General features: G+C 44.3%; 1 protein-coding gene across 1 annotated transcript; it reads left to right on the forward strand.

The window, feature by feature from the left end:
* The first annotated feature begins 786 nt into the window (after positions 1 to 786).
* LOC118519706 (tripartite motif-containing protein 43B-like) lies at positions 787 to 25,034 on the forward strand. The gene is made up of 8 exons (XM_078057505.1): positions 787 to 865; positions 3,412 to 3,655; positions 19,552 to 19,966; positions 20,609 to 20,704; positions 21,952 to 22,176; positions 22,842 to 22,864; positions 23,383 to 23,481; positions 24,548 to 25,034. Exons 1-8 carry the CDS (start codon positions 787 to 789, stop codon positions 25,032 to 25,034), a joined length of 1,668 nt encoding a protein of 555 aa, XP_077913631.1.
* The last annotated feature ends 1,760 nt before the right edge of the window (positions 25,035 to 26,794 follow it).

The following is a 26,794-nucleotide window of genomic DNA, read 5'->3' on the forward strand; positions in this document are numbered from 1 at the left end:
TTACCAGTAAGTGTGGCCTGAAGAGAGAGAAAGCTCAGCCCCGCCTTCGGACTGTGCTTGTTCTATTCTCATGGTCCCTGTGTGGCCTGTCCTCTGAAGGGACAGTCAGGCCAGTTCCTGTGACCTCCCACTCTCCTGCATCATGAAGATTTTTGATGCTGGCTCAGAGACGTATCATCTATTTGCTAAAATCTAGCGTTTATATTAACACTCTGCACTGAAGGGGGAGGCCCTGTCCTTGCCACAGTCCTCTGACTGTGTCCCTATATGCACCTACATTCAGTAGAACCATGAGGTCTGATAGAAGCCTTCTGAAGTCCTTCTCCTTCTTCAGTCCAGATCCCAGTACAAAGGTCTAGAGTGTCTCTACCCACATTCCAGGGCCCTGTTCTTCCCCTTCATGTTCACCACATGAGATGAGCTGATCATCTAAATATCACAGAATGAGAAATGGGGGCTGCTGTTCTTACCTGAGATCTAGCAATAAAAATGTAAGATGCTCAGGTTGAGGGGAGGAAGCAAAGGGTGAGGGTTCTCAAAATGTTCAGTCCTATTCCTGTGGCATGACTTCATTTCAAATACTTGGAGTGAAGGTTCTCCTGTCTTGATTGATCCCATAAACATGTGAGGAGATCATGTCTAATAGGACAGGAGGTATTTGGGATTATGTAAACAGGAAGAGAGGAAGAGAAAAGTAATGTCCAGGTACAGAAGTAGAAAGAAGAGTGGGACAAGAGAAGCAGCAGGACTAGAGAGGAACTTACGGAAAGCGGTACAAAAAGAGAAATGTCGTTTGAGCCAAAAAAGCTTCCAGTGGTGCTGTGGGCAGATGTAGAGAAAAAAGTTCAAACAGTGCCTGCACAAAGTAAATTGCCCTTACTTTAACTGAATGCACCCATGAATCCAAGAGGAAGATAATCCTTGGGGAAGAGCACCCAAGTTGTAGAGAATATGGGATGCTGATAGAGGAGGTGACAGGCAACATTTCCTGTACGTTTCAAAGTTACTCTTGGGTGGTATAAAATTCCACTTTATGGAATTGGCACAAAGCTGCTGTTCATTAAGACCCGGAGGGGACAACAGAGCTGAGAGTAATATGGCATCATAGTTAAGAGTGCGGTTCCTGAAGCTGAGCTACCGGGTTAGAGTCCCGGCCCCACTGCTCACCAGCCCAGACACCTTGAGACACCTGTTTCCTCATTTGCAAAACAAAGTGTCTGTGTCACAGGGGGTCACTGGACCAGGGCCTTGCACAACTGTTCCCCATTACTGTTGTTAAGCATATAAACAGAAGGACAATGCAGGAGAGAGGGAGCACACTCGAGAGAAGGGCGAAAGGAGAAGGATGGAAAGGAAAGGTAGAGAGACAAGTACCAAGTGGTAAAAACCCAGCAAGAGATTGAGAGAAAACCCACATTTGAGTCAGTAATAGGTAAAAGAGCCAGGAAAAACCCTAAAAGGTTTTTAAAACTTTAAAATTGGTAAGGGAAAAACGATGTTGGGAAATGGACCCATTGGATATAATCCAGGGTGGAGATTTCATCTGTTTCTCACACTCAGGGTTCCAAGACCCCACCCCCACCCCTATGGTCATGTCCCACAGTAGTAACAGATCTCAACTATCACTTCCTGCAGCTCTCCGACCTGGCTAAAAGTCACAGCAGAGAATGGCCAAAAGTTCTCAACTAAGGAGCTTGTCAAATCTAACAGTTGGGTTTTAGACAGTTTGACCTTCCTTCCTTTAGCTCTCAGTTTGTACGATGGGGCATGATGCTACCTTTGGGCTCCCACAACCCCCAGAATGAATCTATAGATTGCTCCCTCATGCTCTTGAGCCTTTCCATAACTATTAATAAGAGTCTCTCAGAGCCACAGAGGGTCTCAGCTGCCTTTAGACATAGGTGAGATCAGGAACCCCCTTTAGGTTCACAGTGGAGCCACAAAGGGATGGGAGGACTGATGGGGTGTATGAGGACTCTAGGCATGGTAAAGCATGAGAAGTGAGTTCATGCGTTCTGGGAATTCATTTCTCACCAAGCACCCAGCGAAGCCCACATCCAGGACTCAATGTTCCTTTTGCTTAATGGAGCCATAGCTTGTCAGGTGTCCTTGAATAGAGCTCCCTAGATTAGGGAGGTTGGGATGTAGATCAGTCCCCATTCTAGCTTTGAGAGCAAGCACCCAACTGGCACACAGAACAGAGCTCCTCATAGCTCTCCCCCATTCTTCATTCTCTGGGAGGTATGGCCCTGGCAGCATTAGTATAATATTCCTAAGTGGGGCACTCATCACACACCCCCAGGCCGCATCCTAGTTTTCCTGAAAATAGGCATTTAAGCAGCCTCCTGGGGCCAGAAGTTCTAGGTAGTGTACTCCTCTCCTCTGTTCCTCAGAAGGAAGTAACAGCCACTCAGAAACAGGGAAGGAACAGCAACAAAAACAAATGGGATGAATTACCTCCTTTATACCAACTGATTTATACAAATCAAAGCCACGAGCAGTCAAAATAACCATCTGTACTGTTCCTCTCAAAGCCACTAAGTGAAACCTTTCTTCAATATTCACCTCTGCTTAGCCCAGCCCTTACTTCAAATCAGCTTCTCATAATACCAAAGGGCAGAAAAGAATGAGAAAGAGAGAGAGGAAGGAAGGAAGGAAAGAGAAAAGATCCTGGATCTCATTCAGCCTTGAAAACCATGACCTCTTTTTCTTGTTGTTTTTCTCCAGACACAAGAGCTCCTCAAAAATTACAAAACTTTTGGGACACCTGGGTGACTTAGTTGGTTAAGCATCCAACTCTTGGTTTTGGCTCTGGTCATGATCTCAGGTTCAGGAGATCGAGCCCTGCACTCAAGGCAGAGTCTCCTTGAGATTCTCTCTCTTCCTCTCCCCTGCTCTCTCTCTAAAATAAATAAAATCTTTTTAAAAAATTACAAAGCTTTCGGGAGGGATGGGAATATTTGCGTTTCTTCTCTCCCTTTCTCATGTGCGTGTGCATGCTCACACACACTCAGACTTCTTCAAGAGGATACAGACATTGCTGTGATTAGGGATTAGGGAAATACATTTCAAATTATTATATATTCTGTTAAATTTTGCCAATCCTGCATTTTCCCAAGAAGGATATCAAAAGTGCACCTGATTTCACAGCACGGAGACTTTCTCTCTCTCTCTCTCTCTCTCTCTCTCTCTCTTCCCCTCAATCCCTCTCTCAATACCTATGAAAGCAACCTTACCAGTCAATTCCAGTTTTTTGCCTAATTTTCTTAATAACATTTCCTTTCAATGAATCACAAAATTGAAAAAAAAAGGTAACCAAAAGTATTAGCAAATATTAACAATATTACTGAGAAAAACTCTTTCTGTATTATGGGTTAAAATGATTTAATGTAACTTCCTTTCATTATGTAGCATTTACAAACATATTACAAGCAGCAAAAATATGTGTGCACAGTTGTGTTAGGAGAGTGGAGGCAGACTACTATCCCTACGGTATTCACAGACCTTTGCGTGAAGAGCATGAAGCCCCTTTCAGTAACAGAAATGAAACTCAAGGAGCTCTGGAGGCATGTCTCCAGGTGCAGAAGAGGGTTCTCCAGTTCCACTTCTTTGAAGGCTTTCTGGATAACCACTGTCACCATCGAGGTGACCATGGGTGAGTGTGTGTGTGTGTGTGTTCCACATGAATATGCTGACTGAAGCTGGTCCCACCTCCAAACAGAGGGCAGAGATGAGGCACTTTGATTAAAGCCTTCAGGAAAACTACAAGGAAAGAAAAGGAAGCAAGGCAATCTTGTTCTAGACAACTCACTTTGCTCACCTTCCAGTTGGTGCTTGTCCTCAGGGAACCTCCCTGGCCTGTTCCCATCTGCCCCACCACCCAGAACTGACTCTCTGTATCTCTTACCTAGACTGTCTAGGTTCAGAAAGGGGAGGATTTGAGCGGGAGAGGACAAAAGAAGCTTCCCTTCCCAGCTGTGCCGTGTTTCTTTTCTGAGAAAGCATCCTTCTCGGAGATTAACCTCAAGACTGCATTAACCTAGGAGATGCATCTGAATCACCTGCAGGGCTTGTTAGAGCACAGACCTCCTCCGGGCCTCAATCACAGAGCTTCTTGATTCAGTAGGTCTGGGGTGAGGCTGGAGAGTTTGCCCTTCTAACACGTTCTAACATGCTGGCGCTGGTCCTGATGCCTGGACCATCCTCTGAGAGCCGCTGACTTAGGCCCCTGTTCATGAACGATGATGCTTTTAGCTTGTACGCTGGAAAGCACGGGGATGGACGTTCGGACAGCGGACCTGCTGTTGTGGCTTTTTGTGATGTGTGGTGGGAGAAGGGAGTGGTGGGAAATGCAGGCCCTTCTGCCCCGGCAGCCCCAGTGCCTTGGGAGGGGGGCAGGATGGCTCCAATGCAGCACCCTTGGCAAAGGCCTTCTGCACTTTCTTAAAACGTTAACATAAATTGACCAGAGAACCCAGAAATCTCACTCCTAGGTGTGTATCCAAGAGAAATGAAAGCATATGTCTGTACCAAGACCTGAACTCAAATACTCATAGCAGCATCATTTTTGACAGCTAAAAATGGGAGCCCTCAGATTTAACAATAGCTCTTCATAATGTGATTTTGCTAAAAAAAACTTTTAAAAATTATTTTGGCTGGATATTTTTACAAAAATGATTCTGGTGATAATATGTACATATTTATTCACAGTTTCTATTACATGAATAGCATATGCCCTTATTAGAGACTAGCAATACAAAGAAGAACAACCAGCCCTAGTAAAATATTTGCCACTTGAAATCTATTCCTAGCTGCTAACAATTAAATATGCTGAATAAACGTATAATTTTTATGTAACATTAAATGATTTACCTTGACTCTGACTATTGCTCCAGTCACTTCCATTTTTGTTTTTTTATATCATTCTTTTTACTTATTAAGCAACTGACTCATTGGGAGCCTGGGTCATATTTCAGTTTCCCACTATAATTCATTCTTCATCCTGCAAATATCATTACAAGTTATGAAAGGTTTTTGTGGTCAAATAATGCACTTATTTCTGAAAATAACTATAATAATGAGCAAAAGGGGAACGAGTACCCAAACGATCCCAACACAAAGTAATAGATCATGTGCACACCGCTAATGGGCTGCCCCTTCCCTAGAGAGTGGTTGAGCCTGTCCAGAGGCGTGTACAGGGCTTATTCCCAAATACGTCAGGGTTGAAAGAACATAAAAGGGACAAATCAAGAGGGATAAATTAAAGGGAAAAATGAAACAAGACGAAACCAGAGAGGGAGACAAACCATAAGAGACTCTTAATCTCAGGAAACAAACGGAGGGTTGCTGGAGGGGAGGGGGGTGGGAGGGATGGGGTGGCTGGGTGATGGACATTGGGGAGGGCATGTGCTATGGTTTGCGCTGTGAATTGTGTAAGACTGATGAATCACAGACCTGTACCCCTGAAACAAATAATACATTATATGTTAATAAAAAATTAAAAGAATTAAAAAAATTAATTAAAGGGAAAATAGAGGTCAGATTGCTATGACCAAAAATTAACCTAAATATTATTTTGTAGATTTTCAGAAGCCAAAACAGATAATTATTCACTTTTAGATAGGCTATTTGCCTTTCAGCTTTTACATTCATCATTTCACCAATTTGTTTGCTACTATTATATGATATGAGATATGAGTGAAGAGTAAAAATTCTAGAGTATCCTCTGAAGAGGAACTCCCTCCCAATAAAGCAGGTACAGTGATGGAAATATATTTCTGGAAACAAATGATGTAAGGTTAAGAGAATAGAGATTTCAGCTGAGAGAAAGAATTTCCATGCAGCTGAATGTTCACTGCCTTGACACACCATTCCTCAATTTGTAGCTGGAGGAGTTCCATATTGGGCTTATGGCACATTTTCTTCTTAAGAGTTCCCTCTCGTGAGCCATTCTGGCTGTAATTTCCTGGAGTCACTGACAAATATCCTTGTCCTCCCTTTCAGGTCTCTCTGTATGATGCTGTTCCTCATGGAGACATGGAGGCATCTTCTAATAACCAGCTCTGATTGCTTCCCTCCTTAAATTCACCTAATCCAGCCAGGACATTGGGTTACTCAGAATATAAACCCATTTTTATCTCTTCTGTTGAATCTCACTGATTCTCTGTGTCATGACAGATCAATCTGTTATACCTAGGGCTTAGCCTTGCCAATTCACAGAACCCTCGGAACTTTATTTCTCCTCTCCCCCTCCTTTTCTGTACCAGGATCGAAATTCTTTTATCCAACCAATTTTACCCACTTAATAAGTTCTTGATGAAGTGCACATTAAGAGCCTCCCTGACAAGTGAATTCCTGACTCCTCTCTTCCAACTCACATATTTGCAAAGTAGCCCCGCTGGTCCTCAAGAGTGGGTTTTGGAGCTATATGGGCTGGACTGCAATCCATTATTTAGCCCTACTGCTGAGATCTGGGGCATCCTCTCTTCTCATCCCCACTCCCTGCTCCTCCTTTCCTCTTTCCTCCTTTACTGTTCTACAGAGTACTATCAGACTCTAACTCATCATATGTTTTACTTATTTAATGTCGGATGTATGCCTTCCCTGAATTAGATTGTTGGTTGTATAGGAAAGGGATTTTCTGTGTCTTGTTTGCAGCTCCATTTTCATAACTAGAGTACACAAAATATAGATACAAATACGTGTGACATAGCTAATCCCATCCCTCTCTATCCCTCATCTTATTGCTTTCATTTCACTTGTCACATCTAATATTATTTCATCCATTTTTAGTTATTGATTTCTGTGCCTTACCCTGATACGTAGGATTAATGACAGCAATGACACTAATGAATCATCAGCACCTGCAGCAATATCTACACTTAGGATGAACTCGTTACATGTTATTCAATGAATGATTAGATCTCGAGTACATATAAGTTTATCTGGTGATGTGTTTTAGATGTATCATTTAGAGAGTGTGTTTTAGAAACCATTTAGTGAAGTGAAATAATTTGTTTTTATTTTCATTTATTGAAGATCACTTTTTCTGTGATATTATTCTGTGGTTTATCTACTGTTGATTAAAAAGGAGAATGTTTGAAAGAGGTTCATAAAATAAAATTCCACTGAAGTGGAAAACCTTATAATCATTTTGGCCTAAACTTATTGGAAATGGTCTAATATGTCTTCTTACCATAACTTTCGTGATTACTCTTGACCAAATTTTTAGTATATATTGATTCTAGGACATTTAAATCTTCCAAATATCTAGCATTTGCTGACTGCGCATGGGTATTTATTATATTAATGGGAGTAGCACATTATGCCATAGAAGGATATGCAGGATAACTAAGAAATTATACAAGGCTTTACACAAGAGACGGGAATATCTACTGTGTCTACAATTTTCTATGCACCAGAGGAACCAGCATGTGTGTTCCACAGAAACTAAGAGAGGGGTCATTTTCACACACAAAAAGGGGGGGGGGGATGGTAGTAGAATGTGAAATGTACTAATAGGGAAGATAAATCTGTCAGGCTAGTATTAGTCAGGGATCAACCAGAGAAATAAACCTTAATGGTCAGGGGGTCGGAATGGGCAGGAGAGGGAGGAAGAGAGGGAGAGGATGAAGGAGAGCAGGAGGAAAAGAGAATCTACAAGGAACTGACTTCTATGAAGACTATAGACACTAGGTAAGCCAGTCTGAGAACAGAGGGGCAATCAGTCAGGGAGGGAAAGCAGGAGCAGCCTAGAACCTTCCACAGGCAGTCCGGAGCAACTGGGACAATGTAGACTCCACTTGCTGTTTGGAATTTTTTTCAGGGAATGCCCAAACCATTCCTTTAAAGGTTTTTGTTGATTCAGTCAGGTCCACCTGGATCATCACCCTCGTTTAGATTCCTTTAGGGACTTTAATTACATCTGCCAAATCCCTTCACAGCAGCACCTAGATTAGGATCTGCTTGAATAGCTGCAAGAGATGTGAGGGTGCTAAGAAGTCCTGGAGTCCCTCCCTTATATCCCTGTAGTTTAGCCTAACCAGACTGACACATCCAGAAACAGCACAAGGCTCTATGCCGTTAAATATAAGAAAATATAAGGGGCGCCTGGGTGGCTCAGTCGGTTAAGCATCCGACTCTTGATTTCTGCTCAGGTCATGATCTCAGGGTCCTGAGATGAAGCTCCAGCTCCACACTGAGCTCCTTGCTGAGCATGGAGCCTGCTTGAGATTCCCTCTTTCTCCCTCTGCCCCTCCCCACTGCTGGCACTCTCAAGAAGTCTCTCGCTCTCTCTCTCTCTTAAACAAACAAAACAAAAAAATAAATAAAGGAAAGTGTTTCAATCTACACTTACTGTGTAGAATCATCTACCGAAAGAATGTCCTGGTACAATGCCTGACTGAATAATTGCATTACTTTAGTAAATGTTTCTTATGTCATGCTCATAATATTGTAATGCTAATAATGCAGTTGAAATTCTGGTTTCTTAAATCACCCACTTGGAGCTTGACTGATAACAGTGTATTGTTATTTTCAATTTTATGTCCTTCAGAGTATGCATTGCTTTGTTATTGTGGTTGCCATGTGGATGCACTGGTTTTTAAAACATTAATAAATTGCTTGGTGCGCGCCTGGGTGGCTCAGTCGGTTAAGCGTCTGCCTTCGGCTCAGGTCATGATCCCAGGGTCTTGGGATCGAGTCCCGCATCGGGCTCCCTGCTCTGTGGGGAGCCTGCTTCTCCCTCGCCTCCCCACTTGTGCTCTCTCTCTCACTATCTCTGTCTCTCTCAAATAAATAAAATCTAAAAAAACAAGAAATAAAAAAAAATAAATCGCTTAGGTAAAGCACACATCGACAAGATACCATGCACTAAACCTACATTGATCAATATCTTCCTTTATATCATGTGTTAAATATTATATAGTATTTTAAAATTATTCTCCATATTGTAGACTTTTCAAGTTATTTACTTATTCAGCTATTGAAACTAGGAAATAGCCTCTTGATGCTCTGAGAAAAAAAAAATTTTTTTTAACAGGTGGGAGGTTTTATTGTCACAGCAGAAGAAGGCAGAGCTAGGACCTGTTCCACGAGACGCTGGGCTGGTGGGACCTCCCCCACGGGCTCCCTACTGTGGCCTGCAGCCAAGGAGTGCAGGCTACGGCACAAACATGTCCCACTCCAAGATGGCAAAACACACAAGATGCCACCTGCATGTGCGGGCTTCCTCCCCCTGGGGATGCTGGGGCTCACACCCACAGTCAGAGCTCTGAGAAAATTTTAAGAACAAGGTGCATAATAAATAGGGGCCTAGAGAATGGGCCTATAAGCAAGTGCAGCAGGACCACCCAGCAATTAGGGAGGGCATAAGGAACCTGGGTGGGTCCTGAAGAAGACTGGAAGCACATTTAGGAAAGGAACCAGGGGCCCCTGGGTGGCTCTGTCAGTTAAGCATCTGCCTTCGGCCCAGGTCATGATCCCAGCGTCCTGGGATGGAGTTCTGCATCAGGCTCCTTGCTCAGCAGGGAGCCTGCTTCTCCCTCTGTCCCTCCCCCTGCTTGTGCGCTCTCTCTGTCTCTCTCTCTCTCTCTCTGTGACAAATAAATAAATAAAATATATTTTTTTAAAAGACAAAAAATAGAAAAGGAACCAGAGCCCTGAGTGGGGTGGGAATGGTGCAGAGGGAGGACATTCTAACCTGTCTTCCTCAGCATGGCCCCCCCCCATCCCCCACCCCCACCACACACACACACACACACACACACACACACACACACACACACTCGATCAGACAGCAGGTGTCCTGTGGCTGAGATTCCAGATTCCTTTCCTGGTTGCTGCAGAAGTGAGGTGCCAGGGCTAAGAGACCCAGCGGGGCCTTGGCTTCTGGTTCCAAAAGAGCCGCAGCAAATTCTCCTGATCTTGGTTTTGGTGTGGACATTTCAAGGATTGTTCTGCTACACCTCCTGTCCCTAGTTTAAGATCCCTCTGTCCTAAGCTGAAGACTGACAGGGCACCTGGAGATTACTGAGAAGCTGTTAGGGAGCTGGAACTGTGGCTGAAGAGTCTGCGGACTGCTGGTAGTGTTTGTGGCTAGTATGTAAATAGCCTCAGTTTTACAAATAATGTTGATCTGTATCATTCTATTCTTACTGAATTCTTGTAGAATAACCTTCACTGTTTTTTCCCTACATATCCAATGGGACTGATAATGCTGTAGTTAGTTTTTATTTGGCATAAAAACTTGACCCCCCCCAAAAGAGATTTGAATTTATTAGCGAGAAAATTAACGTTTGATTGCTTAATAAGAGCTTATTTCTCCAAGCTATTTTGAAAAGACAATAGGAAATAATAGAAATATTTTTTTAAAAAGATTATGTGGCCTGAGTCAAACGCCTCCTGTGTTTCTCAGGATGGGTAGTCCAGGACGCAGTGTCAAATTGTTATTAAATATATTTGTATTTTTCGTCTCTTCTTTCTTTCTTTCTTTCTTTCTTTCTTTCTTTCTTTCTTTCTTTCTTTCTTTCTTTATTTTTATCTAGACACATAATTTCACTGTTTTCATTATTTTTGTTACCTTCAGAAATGCAAATCACATTGATTTTGTTAGGTTTACGATGTTTTCTTTGGAAAAAACATTGAGTGTATAAGTCGATCTACGGAAGAATATTGAGTAGACAAAAGTACAGTTGGTCGTGGATGCGGCAGGAGCCAGGTAGCCAAACACGCACCTCTGAAATCTGGTTCAGGAGTACATGCCATGCGGGTCCAGTGCAGAAGGCGGCCAAGTTCAAGAGGGAGCTTCGCTACTGCCCCGGGTTCCAGCATCCAGCTACCATAGAGAGCCTGGCTCCAACAAATCCAGCTCAGGGGCTGGATGGGTCACAGGGGCGTTTTGGCGTCCTTGGAGCCAGCCCCAGAAGTCCCTATTTCACAGAGGCTCCCGCGCAGCGCGGGGTTACAGGTGGTTGAGGCCAGGAGACAGAGAACCGAGCTGCCCCCTAGTGGCAACGCGTCCAGACGCCCGCTCTCAGGAACTTGTGGCACCAGAGAGCTCCCATCCCCCAGGATCGGGATCTCAAGAGCCTCCGAGGAAAAACCTTGTGCTCCTTTAGCCTTGCAAGATGTCCAGGAGTAGCGAACGCGCAGGGACCCTGGGGGCCTGGAGGGCTTCAAAGGAGCGGTTCTCCAAGAACTTACAAAACGCCAGGTGTGGGGCGCCTGGGTGGCTCAGTCGTTAAGCGTCTGCCTTCGGCTCAGGTCATGATCCCGGGGTCCCGGGATCGAGCCCCGCATTGGGCCATTGGCGGGAAGCTGCTTCTCCCTCTCCCACTCCCCCTGCTGGTGTTCCCTCTCTCGCTGTGTCTCTTGCTGTCAAATAAATAAAAATCTTAACAAACAAACAAACAAACAAAACCAACAGGCCGGGCGCGCAGAAGCTGCTGGCAGCTCCTTAAGATACTGGACCGGGCAGGGAGGTGTTGCGAGTGCCCGCGGCGTGTGCGGCGTCCAGGCGGGAGGCTCAGCCCTGGGCTCAAGGGCGGGCGGCTTGCAGGAACCTTCCGACCTGACGAGGACCCCGCGGACCTTTGCCAAGTGGATCCTGGGGCTCCTGGCCCCATCCCTGAATCTGCCCGCGCGCAGTCTCCGGAGCCCCACGCGGCCCTCTCGGGAGCAGGCGGCCTCCTTCACTCCGCGCACGTTCGGCAAGGGAGGGCGCGGCGGGAGGATGCCGCAGGGTGGACCTGGGGCGGCTGTCCTTCCCTCTTCCACACGCGGCGTCTGCACCCTGTCCTCCAGCGCCTGCAGTCCCACTGGGCGCGGGACAGGGCGGGCAGACGACCTCGGCGGGGGTGGCGCCCAGAAGAGCTCTGGAGGGGATCTGTGGGCTCCGATGAAGAGCGGCTGGCAAGGGAAGGGGGGAGCCAGCACCCTGCGTGCCAGGTGGCAGCGGGGCATCTGCACTTGTTGTTCTGGGTGCCCAGCACTGGTCCCCGTCCACGTGAGGAGATGAAAAGTTCCCCCTGGGAAGGTGCAGAAAAGCCAGGTCTAATTAAGTGGGACATCTGGATCCTGCAGCCAAAGAGCCACAAACCCCCTCTGGCGCTGAGTTCCTGGCTTCAGTTGCATTTCTAGGGAAATGCTAAGAGGGAAAAGCTGGGGTGCCTGGGTGGCTCAGTCGGTTAAGCATCCCACTCCTGATTTGGCTCAGGTCATGATCTCAGGGTCAGGAGATGGAGCCCTTATGGGGCTCCTTGCTCAGCGAGGCGTCCGCTTCTCTCCCTCTCCTTCTGATCCTCCCCTCACCACCCGCAACTGCACTCATACTCTCTCTCAAATAAAATAAATAAATCTTAAAAAGAGGGGGGGCGGGGGGGGGGAAGCTGTGTGGCCATCAGTTAGCAGTACCTGCCCACTCTTCTGGGGGACTTCTTCCAATGAATGGGTACTTTTGGATCAGCAGGAAGGAGCAAAGCCAACATGCCATTTTTTTTGTGAATCCACTGTTAGCGGGGCATGTATCCTAAGCACTAAATCCAATCTTCACTTACATTCTATATGATGGTAATTTGATCCCCAGAACAAGAGTGTATAGGTGAGAAAATGGATAAGAAAAGAGATTGTGTTATTTTAACCAGCGCCATCTTATTGTAATAGAAAACGGAGCTTTTTAGCCTGTATTTGTCCAGTATGTGTGCTTTGCTGCCTCTTCCTCATTTCCCTTACTGGTGCTTCTTCCCTGCTGGACTGTGAGTGTCCCCAAGTCAGGAATTGTAACTTTCATCTCTGTATCCCATGCAAGTAGGACAAGGCTAGGAAACAGTGGATGCTGAATAAGTTAGAAAATGTGATTTAAAATCATGCTTCACAAGCAGAGGTATGAAAATATCACCATTATTTTCTCATACTGTAATTCTGTGCTTTTAAAACATTCATAAATAAGGAAATGTTTCAGTAAGACATCAAAGAATAAAATATGCTCTCCAACCCCAACTGTTTTTCATACATAAAGGGTAAGAATACTTCTGCGATGCTAATATCCATGACAACCAACAATGAAAATAGCCAAGAATGTGTAGAAAAATATAATGAGGCGACCCTGGTTTTAACAGACTTTCAAATATTCCAGGACTAATTCTTGTCACAGTGCAAATTTTTCTCAAGTGATAAGAAACCTCCAGCCATTTGAGTTTGCACATTTGTCCAGACAAATCCTTAACAGCTACTTTGTCCCGGGTGGTCTGTGACTGGGTTGTTTTGAATGTGTGGCTGTCCTTGGAAGGAAGGTTACTCTCCATGCATTCCAGTCACTTCATTCTGTCTTCTTTGGACCAGTGATCTTAGCCTTTAGGCAAGGCCATCTCTAGGTCTTTGGGCCGCTTATGTGGTCCCAGCGATTCAGACACCTCAGCGGGAGCTCAAAGTTCTTCACTCTCAACACTCAGCATGTGAGTTAAAGTCCACGAGTGTGTGTGATTCTCTGTTTCTGAGAAGAAAGAGAAAGTTACTCTCCTGTGTGATTAATGAGATAAACACACCGCACTTGGGATATGTCCCTTCTGTAATTTACAAACCCTTAAAAATAAATGAAAATTGGCCCAAATTCTGAGTTGAGATTAATATTGACCATCAGGATGCTTCATTTGCGCTACTGAAAATCCTCCATCCCCATGCCAGCAGACCTTGCCACCAGTCTCTCCAGGGCTTTGTTGTAACTGTAAAGAAACAAATAACCAGCACCTCACCCAAGAAGCATAGCATTAGAGAAAGGATGGGAGTGGGGGTGGGGCTGAAAGAAACTAAAATGAAAGAGACGTGGCTAGCAGGAAAGGACTTCAAACAACAATGAGGTACCGCTACACATCTGTTAGGATGGCCAAAATCCTAACTAGTGACAGCCTCAAATACTGGCGAGGCTGTGGACAACCAGGAGCTCTCATTCACTGCTGGTGGGAATGCAAAGTGGGGCAGCTACTTTGGAAGTCACTGCAGCAGTTCCCTTAAAAACTCAGCCTTCTCCCACCATACAATCCAGCAATCTTAGTTCTTGGTATTTACCCAGATGAGCTGAAAACTTCATGTGTGCCCAAAAAGTCACTAAAGGATGTTTATGGCAGTTTTATTCATAAATGCCACCAGTTGGAAACAACCAAGATGCCCTCGGGTAGTGAGTGGATAAAGAAGCTGTGGTATACCCAGATGCTGGAATAGTATTCAGTGCTAAAAAGAAGTGGTGATCAAGCAAGCAAGGGGCATGGAGGAAACTTCAATGCATATGACTAAGTGAAAGAAGCCAATCTGAAAAGGCTACTTATTTCATGAGTCCAAGTATATGGCATTCCAGAAAAGGTGAAATTTTGGAGTCCGTGGAATCGAAGAACCCTAACAGAGTTTATGTTACCCAAAATATAGAGATGGTTAAAGACGTTAAAATTAAAAATAAAAGATTTTAAAAAGAATCATCCAGAAATGCAGTAGGAGTTATGTATTAGATATGACATAGCAGAAATTGGAACTCAGTGGAAGAATCGGAAAGTAAAATTGAAAAGCAGAATGACAACATAAAAAGTTGTAAAATAGATAGTCTCAATCCAGAAAACAGGAAACAATCTAACACAGCTCAAAAATTGAATGGAAGCATGACAGCAAGATAAGGACAAGATAAATGTACACATTGTATGATGGGGTGGTCAAGGATTTAAAAACTAAATATTTAATTTCTTGTAGTGTCGGTATTATTTATATTAAGAAATATTGGAATAAGCATATTACATATAATCATGACAGTACGATATATATAGCATGACAGCTTTCTTTTTTCTCACTACTCTCTGGAAAATGCCACTTGTGGGGACACTACAAAAAAATAATTGGGGATTATGAGTACTACTAATATAACTATTTTCTTCTGTGATTTTCTTCTTTGGATGCTGTAGGAAAATAAACCTCCCCCTATACCTTTCTGAAAGACAGAAGAGGTTTTGGATTAAATTGATATTTCCATAATTTCATCAGCATAATTCAATCACAGAATTATAAATGAATTTTTTAAAACCATAGAATATGATCTTCCATTGGTCACTTCTCCATGATAAAAGGTAATCTATAAATGTTACTTGTTTTTTTGAGACTCATAGCCAAAATATCGTGGGTCAAATCAAATTCACTACGCACAAGGGCGCCTGGGTATCTCAGTGGGTTAAGCGTCTGCCTTAGGCTCTGGTCATGATCCCAGGGTCCTGGGATGGAGCCCCATATTGGGCTCCCCGCTCAGCCAGGAGCCCGCTTCTACCTCTCCCTCTGCCGCTCCCTCTGCTTGTGCTCTCGCTCCCGTACGCACACACACTCTCTCTCTCTCTCAAATAAATAAAATAAAATCTTAATTTTTTTTTTTTAAATTCACTATGCACAGTAGTAGACCCCTTCATGTGTTTTTCTTTCATATTTTGAAGGTGTAAAAAATCTCAACTTTGGTCATTTAGCATTTTTTAATATGTTGGGTTGTGGGTGGGGGGTTTTTTTTGGTCTTTTTTTTTTTTTTTTTAAGTTTTTATTTAAACTCCAGCTAGACAATTGTATTTTCGAGAGCGACCAATGGCAAAGTTAAGAGCACAGACATTGGAGGTTGACACCTGAGTTCAAAAGTCACTGAACTATCTCATGGCTCAGTTTTTTCATTGGAAATAATGGATTATTAAAGTTTTTATATGTAAAGAAGAGAGAACTCCATTTATATGGAAACCACGCAGTAAGTGCTCAGTAACTGTAAACTCTTAGGACTAGCAAAGACTGGCAAAGTCACATTTAGGTGACGTGTTCCAGGCCACACAGTAACACTGGATCCCAAGTATGGTAGACTATAATGTCTCCCCAGCATTATTCCTTTTCTAGTCCAGAACACAAACTTGATTCAATCAACAAGGTTACTTTGTTGGTTTCTCACAATATATCCAGCAAGTATATTTGGTGGTGGAAAGACAATGGAGACTCTGCAATCCAGCGTGGGACAAGAACAGCTGAAACAGAAAGCAATGCAATCTTGTGTGATGATGAAATGGGGACAGACGGTAAGGGGCATGTGTCCACATACTGCTCTTCTGTCCTCCTGACGAGGAGAACGAAGGCAAGAGAAATGTAGCCCTATTTAAGTCTCCTTCCAACTTGCAGCCCACTGATAAATCCCTGAGCCATGCAAGCATGACATTCTTCAAGGAGCTCCATGGCTGCCTTAATGTTTATGTTTTATTGGAGACTAAAAGCAACCATATCTTAATAGCCAGCCCTCCAATTCCTGGAGACCTTGCTTTTAACAGGCACATACGCCTTAGAAACTCGCTTGAGCCCTAACCTCCACTAACTAAAAAGTATATAATCAGTCACTCCTCACAATCACAGTGCAGTTCCTTCTGCCCGCAGGTCCTGTCCCCCAGGTATAAAAAAAGCATCTTTTGGCCTTGAAAAGGTCTTAAGAATTCTTTCCTGACCCTTGGCTTGGTAGCCCCATATCACTCCCATCCCATCCCATCCTTCAAGGCCCAAGTGACGATCCTCAATGCAAGTAAGTGTATGACCACCCTGAGTGTAACCACGCACACACACGTCCCTTGCCAAACAGTCTCTTCATTTCCCGCCTCCCCACCCAGATGCACGTTCCTGAAGACAAAACTCCATGGTGTCAACTCAACCTGTATAATCTGTTTTGGACACCAGCCTTCAAATCCTGGAAATGTGAACTTTGGACTCCCTCCCTGTCCCTGACTTTTATAACAAAGTTCCCTTCAGATAAGATCATGGTCTCATGATCATTAGATTTCTTCATTCCCATATTTGGTGGACTTGCCCCTGATATGCAGCCAACCTGTTGCCCTCTGAGAATACAGCGGTTGAGTATATGAGGCACTTCCTTTCTCCATCCCTTGTCATTTATACTACAGAAAAGCTGAAAGGCCTAGCTACACGGGGCTCACTAAAGCAAGGGCCTATCTTTATGCAAAGGGTCAGGATGATTCCTGTCAAACTGGGTTTTTGACCCTGAGACAAATCGATCCATGTGTGGGATACACTACATCAAGAAGAAGAAACTGGGTTGCAGACCACATGGGCGCCCCAGATAACCAGGCCCACACCTGATGTGCAAACCCCCTGTTCCTGTGTTTGGATCATGAGGTTCCAATCACACTCATCTGTTTTGGCACCTCCAGCAATCTCAAAATGGGTGACCAATGATGGCACCCATATTCTAGATGAAAGGCACACAAGAGATTCTGATGTCTAAGAAGATGGAACTGAAGTGAGAGAATTGTGGGTGTCAAGACATCTTTATTTGAACAGCAGGTTACATCCAAGTAGAAAAAGCAGAAAAGGTAATCAACTAACATTCATTGGCTTTGATGGAGTGGTGCTCCCTCAGGTACCAGGTTCCGGGGTGTCCCAGGTCAGGCTCTTGACTTAGCCCTCATCTGTGGCCAGAGCACATGAAAGGCCTGACAGGAGATTTCAAGCAGCCATCGTGGTACCTCCAAATGATCCAATGCTTTGCCACATCCACAAAACTCAAACTTCCAGTGTCAAAATCAAGGAACACCCCAACCTTGCCCTGAGGTTTCTCAGTGAACACAGGAGACAGAGGGCAGGTGGCCCAGAGCCTGTAACCATCATCCTCCTTTACACACATCAGGAGGAATGTGCCACTCAGTTCTTCCAGTGGGCCAATGTTCCTCATCCAGGAATTGTCACGGAAGCCCTCACACACACCCACAGCCCAGTCCCAAGAGTCGTTCACCTCTAATTCCCAGTAATGTTTGCCGCTGCTAAAGCAGGGTTCTCCCCATGATGCAAAGTAGTCAGATGTTCCAGGAATCAAGGATGCATACAGATGGTCACGGTCATACCTCAAACTTCTCGCGTCTTCAAATAGCCTCGTATCGTGATTGGTTATTACCCTGCTGAATGTCACATTGACTGTCAAAAGGAAAATTCCAGTCAAAACAGACTCCCTGATCCAAACAGATCTCCTCAAATGTCATCACAGCAAGGGCCACGGATTTCACAACAGGGAGATCCGTTTGGAGATTAGCCAGCATGTTAAGTCAATCCTTTCCTCTGGTTTGAAGAAATCTCATCATGCATTGGAACGCCCATTCTGAAATGTTGCCACTTGGAAGAAATGGGTGTGGTCTTTGGAGACTCACTATAAGGAGATCCAAGGGGCCAGGTTCATTCTCCTCCACAACTGGGAGTGTGTTTGGAGCTCAACTGGCTGTGGAGACCTCTGAAAACTCCCTCTTGGAAGCCCTGATCATCCAGCTGCCATCCTTCCATCACTTCTACCACAAGCATCTGTGAGACCATAGACATGGCCTCCAGGTGAGTATATAAGGTACCAGTAGAGGGTTGGGGGTTTCAAGAGACTTTCCTAAAGGAAAACCAGATTTCTGAGTTTTACCTGATGGGCAAACTGAGGTGGGATCTGTGAAATGATGTTGTTTGCCTACTTAGAGCCAAAGTGATTCCATCCTTTTTCTGTTAGCCTGTCTCATTATGTGTGTTAATATGGAGTTAATATGAAGGTTAATTTTAGTTCTCTTATTTTATGCAGCCCTTAGTGTTTCCTGCATCTTAGAAAGGCTCAGAAAATAGTTGCCAAGCTGTATCTATCTTGTAGTTTTGTACTTGGGTGAATGCTAAAAATGGTTTTAGGAATGTTTGATTTGACTTGGAGTGTATATGATGGTCTACTGTAAGAGTGGTGCATGCCTGGATTCCCAAAAGGCAATAGTTCTAACCTCATTACAACTATGACAAATTGAAGGGGTGCTTGGCAATAATTTTAAAGACCTGCAAGAGATAGGCATTGTTTAATTTGCCATTTGTTTCATTAGAGTGGTATAGATAACAAAAATTGGTGGGGGGCAAGTTCCACAACATGGTCTACTGATGAAGGTCGATTCTGTTTAGGATTGCGCCCCTCTCAACAATGTTCTATTCCTCTTCATTAACTTAACCTATTCAGAAATTGTTGTGGAAAGACAGTTTTGGGGTGTGGATTCTGATTAAGATAAAAAAGGACATGCCAGGAGAAATGCCTGGAAATTATTTGAGGTAATAGAAATACAGGCTTAGTCAGATAGCCTGCACTAAATCAATGATGGCAGTGAGCATTACCATTGATTTTTGTGGGTTTGGGAAGTGGAGGGGGCATTTGGTACCTGCCACCTGGAGGTACAAATTTGGTCAAATTCCTCCATCTCCAGCTCTTTGGAGGAAAGTGAGACCCTTAGCAAGACTGGGGCACTCTCTTCCTTTTAATGCAGGAGAAAAGGATGGGGAGCTGGAAGTGAATGGTGTTGGCTAGGCAGCTAAGAAAATTTTCTGTAGATCTTAGAGATCTCTTGTGGCTTGGCTTTCCATTTTGTGTCCTCTGCAAAATCAAGCCTATTCTGCTCAAGATCCAGTGTGTTATGGAGTCACCGCCTGAATCACATTTTGCTTAGGCCTCTGTATTTCCCTAGGGCAGTGGAATAAATACATCTAATTCTCTTCCCTCAGAAACCTGGACTCGGCCTTACCAGAACCCATCCAGAAAGAACTCATCTGCCCTGTCTGCCTGAATACCTTTACAGACCCAGTGACTATATGCTGTGGGCACAGCTTCTGGAGATCCTGTCTCTACCTTTTCTGGGAGGCAGCTGAAATCCCTTACCAATGTCCTGTATGCCGTGAACCATCCCAGCAGAGAGAGTACAAAACCAACATTGTTCTTAAGAATCTAGTGTACATTGCCAGGAAAGCCAATCTGAGGGAATTCTTGCTCTCTGAGGAACAGATGTGTGAGACCCACAAAGAGACAAAGACGATCTTCTGTAGAGAGGAAGAGAGCTTGCTCTGTTGGCTCTGTTCTGACTCCCCAGAGCACAAGGCTCACAGACACTATTCTATTGAAGAGGCTATTGAAGAACAGCGGGTAAGTGATGGCTCTGGGAGCACTTTGAAAGGTGGAGACAGGATGGTTAAGGGATTGTAAGGACATGAGGAGCATGAGGGTTCCTGAGTCCTCTCATGAATGCCAGGTATTAGGTACCAACGATGAGGCTGTGAAGACACCAGTCTACTACTCTTCATGGGAGGGTGATTAAGTTAATGGTCATGATTTAACTGACAAGACAGAAGGCATCATGCCCAAGGCACTGCAAAGCCCTCCTCTTGAGAAAGAGCCACTGGCTATGAAAACTTCAAAAGTACAGAAAGGGTTTTTATAGGCTACATATTTCCCAGCAGTGGACACAGGTGGGATAAAGTGCATTGGAATGAGCAGGGGACAAGCATCACTAGAAGCATATTGGGATGCAAGATGCCACAGGTTTTGAAAAGTGGCTGTGCTAAGTAAAATGCTGACCATGTCCCCATGCAGATGACATGACATTGTGTGGTTCTACAGTTTGATCTAAAATTTGATCACTAGCGAGGGCAAATGGGCAAATGTGATGATACTTCTGCTCTCCTTGAAGTACATTTATCTAGTATCCGATTATTCTCTCCACCATTGGAGTTCTGAAACTGAAATGTAGTTGCTGCCCTGGTGCTAAAATCCATAGTTCTTTTACAGGAAAAGCTCTCTGACGAGATGAGATCTTTATCGGAAAAGATCCGAGGAATCCAGGAGAGTCTCAATAAATATGGCAGAATGACTGTGCCTTCGACGGTAAGTATGAGAGTGTATTTCCCTCTCAATCAGGTTGAGACAGATGATGTAGGAACTTAGCCATTAGGAACTTGAGCTAAATCATCATGTGTCATGAAATTCTATGAAGGGGTTGAGCAGTGGGAGAAATGATCCATCCATCGATTCAATGGAAGGTGGCATGCCTCTTAGGATTCTTAGAGTCTACTATTACCAGTAACTACCAAAAAACCATGAGAAGAATGTGCAGCAAGTGCTAAGATGGGAAGCACAGAGCATGATCTGGACCAATTCAGTACCATTATTCAGGCTCCAAGGACAAATTCCTCAGGGTGAAGGCCAATCCGAGTTCTCAAGGTCAAGTAGATGTGAAAAATCCACAGATATTTCAGGCAGAGATTTTTTTATGTCAAACATTTTAGGGAATAAAAAGCATATCCTTGGGAACTGAGGGTATTTCCATCTGATTCCTCCAGTGAGTCCAGGGGTAGAAAGGAAACCTGAACAGCAATTTAACAAGTGTGTCCCTCATGATGAAAACTGATAGTACGGGAGATAGAGAACGATAGAGGTTCGAATAGGAGAAAATGTAACACGTTTAAAAAAATAAAATAAGCCAAGGAAAAGGAGGACTGGAAAGGCTGAGATGCTGAGAGTGACCCCATAAATCCCGGTGGAAAGATGCAAAAGAGTAAGGATTAGTGTCCTTGAAAAGAATATGGAAGATGCCCTCCTAACAGAAGATAGGGCCGTGAGGACAGACATCCATTTTGAAGACAGGTGGTGAGGATTTTAGGAAGATCCTTTCTGGGGGCTTCTAATCCTGCAACATTGTCATGAAGGAAGAGAGAAATGCCAGGCTGTGGAGGAGGGAGGTTTGAGACTGGAAATAAATTTCCAGTCTGGTAACCCAGAAAGCAGAATATTGCACATAATGATTTGAGTCACTCATACGTTTCAGTGGCTTGCCTGTGGTCTTTCAGGTTGGAGAAGACGGGTATGAAAGATATCAATGACAAGCTTTTCTCCAATTTCAGGAACTCATGAGGTGGATGCGAGTGGTTTGAGGGAATGTGTGGGTTTGGCTCTTGGAATAGTTTTGAAAGAATGGAAAACAAATGGAGAGAGGAATGAATGGTTTCTGAGAAGTGGGAGTTCACGAATTTAGGACGTATGGAGTCCAGAGGCAGAGCACACTGGATGCTGTTTAAGTGGCCAGGGATGAGACTGACCTGAGTATTCAGTCTACTTAACCCATGTTCTTGCAGTGTTTTGTGACTCAACATGAAAACGTCATTCCTGCTCATGAGACACCGTGTCCAGTTCTCAGAGAGGAAAGTGAAACTTTAGAAAGCCTTCGAGAAGAAGGCAATGAGATGTGTGACCAATTCTGGAGGAATCAAGGTCATCTGACCAATTGTATGAGCTCCCTACGAGAAATGTACATGGAGCTGGTGGTTATGTGCCAAAAGCCAGATGGGGAGCTCCTCCAGGTAAGAACTGTGGCTCACCTTTGACTTCCATGCTTTACTGCTTAGCAAAGATGTATTCTTCCATGTCTTGCCCTCTGGCGGGTGTCCCTCCTGATTGGGAATAGTCTAGATCAACTGCAACTCCTATCCTAGCCATGAACAAGGAAGCCTCATGAGACTCATTAGGGAGAGTCCCCAGGGAATAGTCCCTTCTCGATTTCTCCTTGTGGAGCTTGCTTCTCCAAGACCCAGAAAGACACAACTTACTCAATGGACATCCAATTTCCTGTCTCCAATTGGGAAGTATGGGGAAATTTGGGAAAAGCTCACCTACTTCCTGCTTCGGTAGGGAAGTCCTAGGTTTGAATTGCCCTTAATTTGGGACATACCACCCTTGGGGGACAAGCCCAGGAAAGGCTACTTTGCAGACAGCTGAGGGTTGCAGCAGTACACAGTTGGTACTTTTGTCTTCTCTTTACACTCAGGGTTCTAAATTCATCCAGAATTTCCATTCTGTCCATCTGTTATAGTGGGATTATCTTTAGGGAGGAAAAGTAAAAAGGGTTAGCAGGACAGTGTGTGGGGTGGTGGTGGTGATTAGTACTTTTCCTGATATTTCCCAAACCCAAAGACTGGAAGAATGACCTATGCTTGAAGTCTTAAGTTTCTCTTTTTTTTCTTGACAGGAATTAGGAGACACTTTGGCAAGGTGAGTTTGGACATCCATGCTACCTAGGGCAGGGTGAAGGCTGTGGAAGAGCTCAAGCTCTGCACTTCTATCCAAGCAAAGACAGCATTGCTGGACTATACCCAGTTCCTTATGTATGCCCATGTTTGTGCATGTTTTGCTGAATATGATTTCCTGTGCCCCTTGATCAGAAGTTAGACTTCTTTTATCCTCATGGCTGAGTGAAGTGCTCAATACAGAAGTTTCTAGAACCAGCTATGTGGTTTTAGATTCACAGTTGTATACCTATCGGAAGCAGAAAGACTAATTTTCCCAGTGATTTGGTGAGAGAGGCAAGAGCACCTAGGAGAGATGGGGGTGGGCAGAAGCAGGCAAAGAAGAAAAGTGGTTCCCCAAGAATAACACAGTCCTATCCCATGATTGTGGAGGAAAGGATTCTGATGAAGAATGGTTGGCTAAAGGGTGATGACTTTGTCAACCACTGTGTTTCTAAGAAGTCTCAGGCACCAGAAAGATTAAGCTCATCTTCCTCCTTACAGGATGAAGAGAAATCAGCCAAACCTACCTCCATGTGGGCAGCCACGACTCAGGGCACGACCCATAATGGGACTGGCGGACAGGCTCAACAAGCTTCCTAGGTGAGTGTCAGCCCCACAGTCCCACTGGTGAGACCATGATGCCAGGTCCTTCAATCATGGTTTTCTGTGGGCCGTCTTTTAAAGAGAAACCAGAGTAGCTGTGCATATGTCAATATGTGGTTCAGGCCCTACTAGCTTATACATTTGATAGATTACTTAGGTAATGGGAAAGCGAGTGTGTTCCAGAAGAGGGCACCTTGAGCCCTAGAAACTATCATATGCAGTGTCACTTGTTCACCCAGTCATAGAAAAGTAGATGTGAATTCAAGACCCTCCAGTTTCAAAGAAAGTACAGTCAGTTAGTCTTTGAAAATCTTTTTGGTTTAAAAAGTTTCCTAGTAAATCGCATTAGTTTCCATTTGTGCAATGAGGAAAAATGCATAAGCATAAAATCATGCCTCAATGCAGAATTCAAGAATTTATGAAAAATGGCAATAAAGCAAATTGGTGGTTGGTGAGGTCATATCATACAGATCTCTATGGTAAACTTAAACCCAGAGGTTTAATTTAGCAGAGAGGAAGAGGAGACCTCAGGTAGAAGCAGATATCCTAGGCAGAACATTTGTAGGAAGCCACATCTAGGAGGTCATCTTTAGGTTTTCCTCTTCAGTGACAACGTGCGTAACTAGAATGTAGTGATATCCTGATGAAGAGATACCACCATTTATCCAGTCTAAAGTGTAATTTTGCCTTAGTTCCCTCAGAAGGGGTGGTCGAGCTAAGTTATATTGCTGTGGGCTTGAAGACGATGCATAGATGGGAAGATTTTCCTGTGTTGTGCAAAGTAACCAGCCAGAAGTCCATATGACCTTCTTCATGATCTCTAAATTTTTAGAAAGGTTTGGTTTTGTTTTGTTTTTTCCATTTTAAGAAGGTATTTGTCCGATAGATGTGTTGGCAACATCTGGATCCAAAGTTCTGCAGTCAGAACTGCCTTTCTAACGTTGGAATGTTTTTTTCGGTGAGACTGTAGACAGACATTCTTTCCTCTGTCAGGGGCCATTGTATTGTTCTCATTGGTTTTGACTGGAATTTTCCTTTTGACAGTCAATGTGACATTCAGCAGGGTAATAACCAATCACGATACGAGGCTATTTGAAGACGCGAGAAGTTTGAGGTATGACCGTGACCATCTGTATGTATCCTTGATTCCTGGAACATCTGACTACTTTGCATCATGGGGAGAACCCTGCTTTAGCAGCGGCAAACATTACTGGGAATTAGAGGTGAACGACTCTTGGGACTGGGCTGTGGGTGTGTGTGAGGGCTTCCGTGACAATTCCTGGATGAGGAACATTGGCCCACTGGAAGAACTGAGTGGCACATTCCTCCTGATGTGTGTAAAGGAGGATGATGGTTACAGGCTCTGGGCCACCTGCCCTCTGTCTCCTGTGTTCACTGAGAAACCTCAGGGCAAGGTTGGGGTGTTCCTTGATTTTGACACTGGAAGTTTGAGTTTTGTGGATGTGGCAAAGCATTGGATCATTTGGAGGTACCACGATGGCTGCTTGAAATCTCCTGTCAGGCCTTTCATGTGCTCTGGCCACAGATGAGGGCTAAGTCAAGAGCCTGACCTGGGACACCCCGGAACCTGGTACCTGAGGGAGCACCACTCCATCAAAGCCAATGAATGTTAGTTGATTACCTTTTCTGCTTTTTCTACTTGGATGTAACCTGCTGTTCAAATAAAGATGTCTTGACACCCACAATTCTCTCACTTCAGTTCCATCTTCTTAGACATCAGAATCTCTTGTGTGCCTTTCATCTAGAATATGGGTGCCATCATTGGTCACCCATTTTGAGATTGCTGGAGGTGCCAAAACAGATGAGTGTGATTGGAACCTCATGATCCAAACACAGGAACAGGGGGTTTGCACATCAGGTGTGGGCCTGGTTATCTGGGGCGCCCATGTGGTCTGCAACCCAGTTTCTTCTTCTTGATGTAGTGTATCCCACACATGGATCGATTTGTCTCAGGGTCAAAAACCCAGTTTGACAGGAATCATCCTGACCCTTTGCATAAAGATAGGCCCTTGCTTTAGTGAGCCCCGTGTAGCTAGGCCTTTCAGCTTTTCTGTAGTATAAATGACAAGGGATGGAGAAAGGAAGTGCCTCATATACTCAACCGCTGTATTCTCAGAGGGCAACAGGTTGGCTGCATATCAGGGGCAAGTCCACCAAATATGGGAATGAAGAAATCTAATGATCATGAGACCATGATCTTATCTGAAGGGAACTTTGTTATAAAAGTCAGGGACAGGGAGGGAGTCCAAAGTTCACATTTCCAGGATTTGAAGGCTGGTGTCCAAAACAGATTATACAGGTTGAGTTGACACCATGGAGTTTTGTCTTCAGGAACGTGCATCTGGGTGGGGAGGCGGGAAATGAAGAGACTGTTTGGCAAGGGACGTGTGTGTGCGTGGTTACACTCAGGGTGGTCATACACTTACTTGCATTGAGGATCGTCACTTGGGCCTTGAAGGATGGGATGGGATGGGAGTGATATGGGGCTACCAAGCCAAGGGTCAGGAAAGAATTCTTAAGACCTTTTCAAGGCCAAAAGATGCTTTTTTTATACCTGGGGGACAGGACCTGCGGGCAGAAGGAACTGCACTGTGATTGTGAGGAGTGACTGATTATATACTTTTTAGTTAGTGGAGGTTAGGGCTCAAGCGAGTTTCTAAGGCGTATGTGCCTGTTAAAAGCAAGGTCTCCAGGAATTGGAGGGCTGGCTATTAAGATATGGTTGCTTTTAGTCTCCAATAAAACATAAACATTAAGGCAGCCATGGAGCTCCTTGAAGAATGTCATGCTTGCATGGCTCAGGGATTTATCAGTGGGCTGCAAGTTGGAAGGAGACTTAAATAGGGCTACATTTCTCTTGCCTTCGTTCTCCTCGTCAGGAGGACAGAAGAGCAGTATGTGGACACATGCCCCTTACCGTCTGTCCCCATTTCATCATCACACAAGATTGCATTGCTTTCTGTTTCAGCTGTTCTTGTCCCACGCTGGATTGCAGAGTCTCCATTGTCTTTCCACCACCAAATATACTTGCTGGATATATTGTGAGAAACCAACAAAGTAACCTTGTTGATTGAATCAAGTTTGTGTTCTGGACTAGAAAAGGAATAATGCTGGGGAGACATTATAGTCTACCATACTTGGGATCCAGTGTTACTGTGTGGCCTGGAACACGTCACCTAAATGTGACTTTGCCAGTCTTTGCTAGTCCTAAGAGTTTACAGTTACTGAGCACTTACTGCGTGGTTTCCATATAAATGGAGTTCTCTCTTCTTTACATATAAAAACTTTA

Source organism: Halichoerus grypus, chromosome 11 (assembly GCF_964656455.1).
Source record: "Halichoerus grypus chromosome 11, mHalGry1.hap1.1, whole genome shotgun sequence".
Taxonomy (NCBI): Eukaryota; Metazoa; Chordata; class Mammalia; order Carnivora; family Phocidae; genus Halichoerus; species Halichoerus grypus.